The sequence below is a fragment of the Sinocyclocheilus anshuiensis genome, unplaced genomic scaffold (genome assembly GCF_001515605.1).
Source record: "Sinocyclocheilus anshuiensis isolate Anshui unplaced genomic scaffold, SAMN03320099.WGS_v1.1 C32765971, whole genome shotgun sequence".
Classification (NCBI taxonomy): Eukaryota; Metazoa; Chordata; class Actinopteri; order Cypriniformes; family Cyprinidae; genus Sinocyclocheilus; species Sinocyclocheilus anshuiensis.
Window position 1 is genome coordinate 1 of NW_015619867.1, and position 1423 is coordinate 1423.

The 1423-nt window shown below is 39.9% G+C and overlaps 1 protein-coding gene across 1 annotated transcript; it reads right to left on the bottom strand.

The window, feature by feature from the left end:
* Window positions 1-75: 75 nt before the first annotated feature.
* LOC107682973 (homeobox protein Hox-D12a-like) lies at window positions 76-1418 on the bottom strand (the record flags this gene model as incomplete). The annotated part of the gene is made up of 2 exons (XM_016479071.1): window positions 76-717; window positions 989-1418. Coding segments are annotated over 2 exons (669 nt in total), but the record flags the coding sequence as incomplete, so codon positions are not given.
* Between the last annotated feature and the right edge of the window lie 5 nt (window positions 1419-1423).

Genomic DNA, 1423 nt, shown 5'->3' on the forward strand with positions numbered 1-1423 from the left:
AAGTTTAATATAATGCAGAATTTACAGAACACTTAATAAATATTACACATGACACTTTTGGTTAAAATACAACAAAAACAAAACTTAAATTTTTTAGATCGGAAGATACAAATGAGGTTTTATCAAAAATATTAAAAAGGTCTACTTTAAATTTGCAGTAGTTCTAAACTACAAAGCATTCTTTTTACATAGTGATCTTTTTAAATTGTTAACATTCCAACTATGGAATAATCCTTTTTTTTCCACCAAAAAACATACTCCAGACACATACAAATGCTCCGCGTTTTTGGCAAATAAATATAAATTTCAAAATATTCAGCTTCAATATTAAATTACATTTCATAAGTGGTCGGGAGATAATCGTTTCCAGATAGAAGGGTTTGGTGGACTTTGATCTCCATAAGAAAAGTCTCTTGTATGAATGATGCATCACCTAATAAACAAACCCTAGCTTGTTAAAAAAAATAAATAAAAGAAATTAGTAAACAGTGAAGATATGCTCGCGCATCATAAGTCTTTTTTTCTTCATTCTGCGGTTCTGAAACCAGATTTTCACTTGCTGATCACTCAGTTCCAATCTGTCGGAAAGCTCCTTACGTTTCTGTCGGTTTATAAATTCATGAATCATAAATTCGTTCTCCAGTTCGGCTAACTGTGGCTTCGTGTAAGGCTTTCTCTTTTTTCTTGATCTCACCTGTGAGGGACACCACGGCAATCCTGGGGAGGAGAGAAAAAAAATCCAATAGTGCACTAGTCATTATTCTTTCATGTCACTGAATTAGTAGGCTATCGTCTTCTAAAGTCGTTAACTCTTAAACACGACCACAACTCTGATTACCCCGTAACATCTATGCCTTTATCGTTGGGCATGTGTAAGCACACATATAAAGACTACAGAGTTAAAATCCACTGAAATCAAGGTCACCGAGTGACATCTAAACACAGCGTTGGTGTCTATGACGGAAGGGTCAAGGAAGAAGTTGCGTACCATCGGAGAAGGCTGATCTGATAGCCTGGGTGTTCAGTGATGTTTGAAATGGAGCGTTGGAGCTGACAGACTGATTTGAACCATCAGTCACTGGCTGGTCACTGAAGTTCAGTTCATTCTGTGCAACCCTGTTCTGCTTTCGCCTTTCTGAGCTTGAAACTTCGTTGCTGGCAGAGCCAGTGATTCTCTGTTCACTTGCGTAAGCTGCATTAGGTCGCCCAGGCTCCTCTGATTTGTGGCTGACATCTTGGAAGTAGTACCTCCCGGATTCCTCCAGTGATCCCTTTTTGTGAGTGTTGAGGCTAGCGCTCACAGCGGCTGGATTGCTAAAAAACGGCTGAGAGTAGCCACTGTAGGCGCGGCTCTGGGCCGAATTTGGAGAAGTCCACTGGAGCGAGCACACCTCTCTTCTACTGTAGGACATCTGCGGAAGCC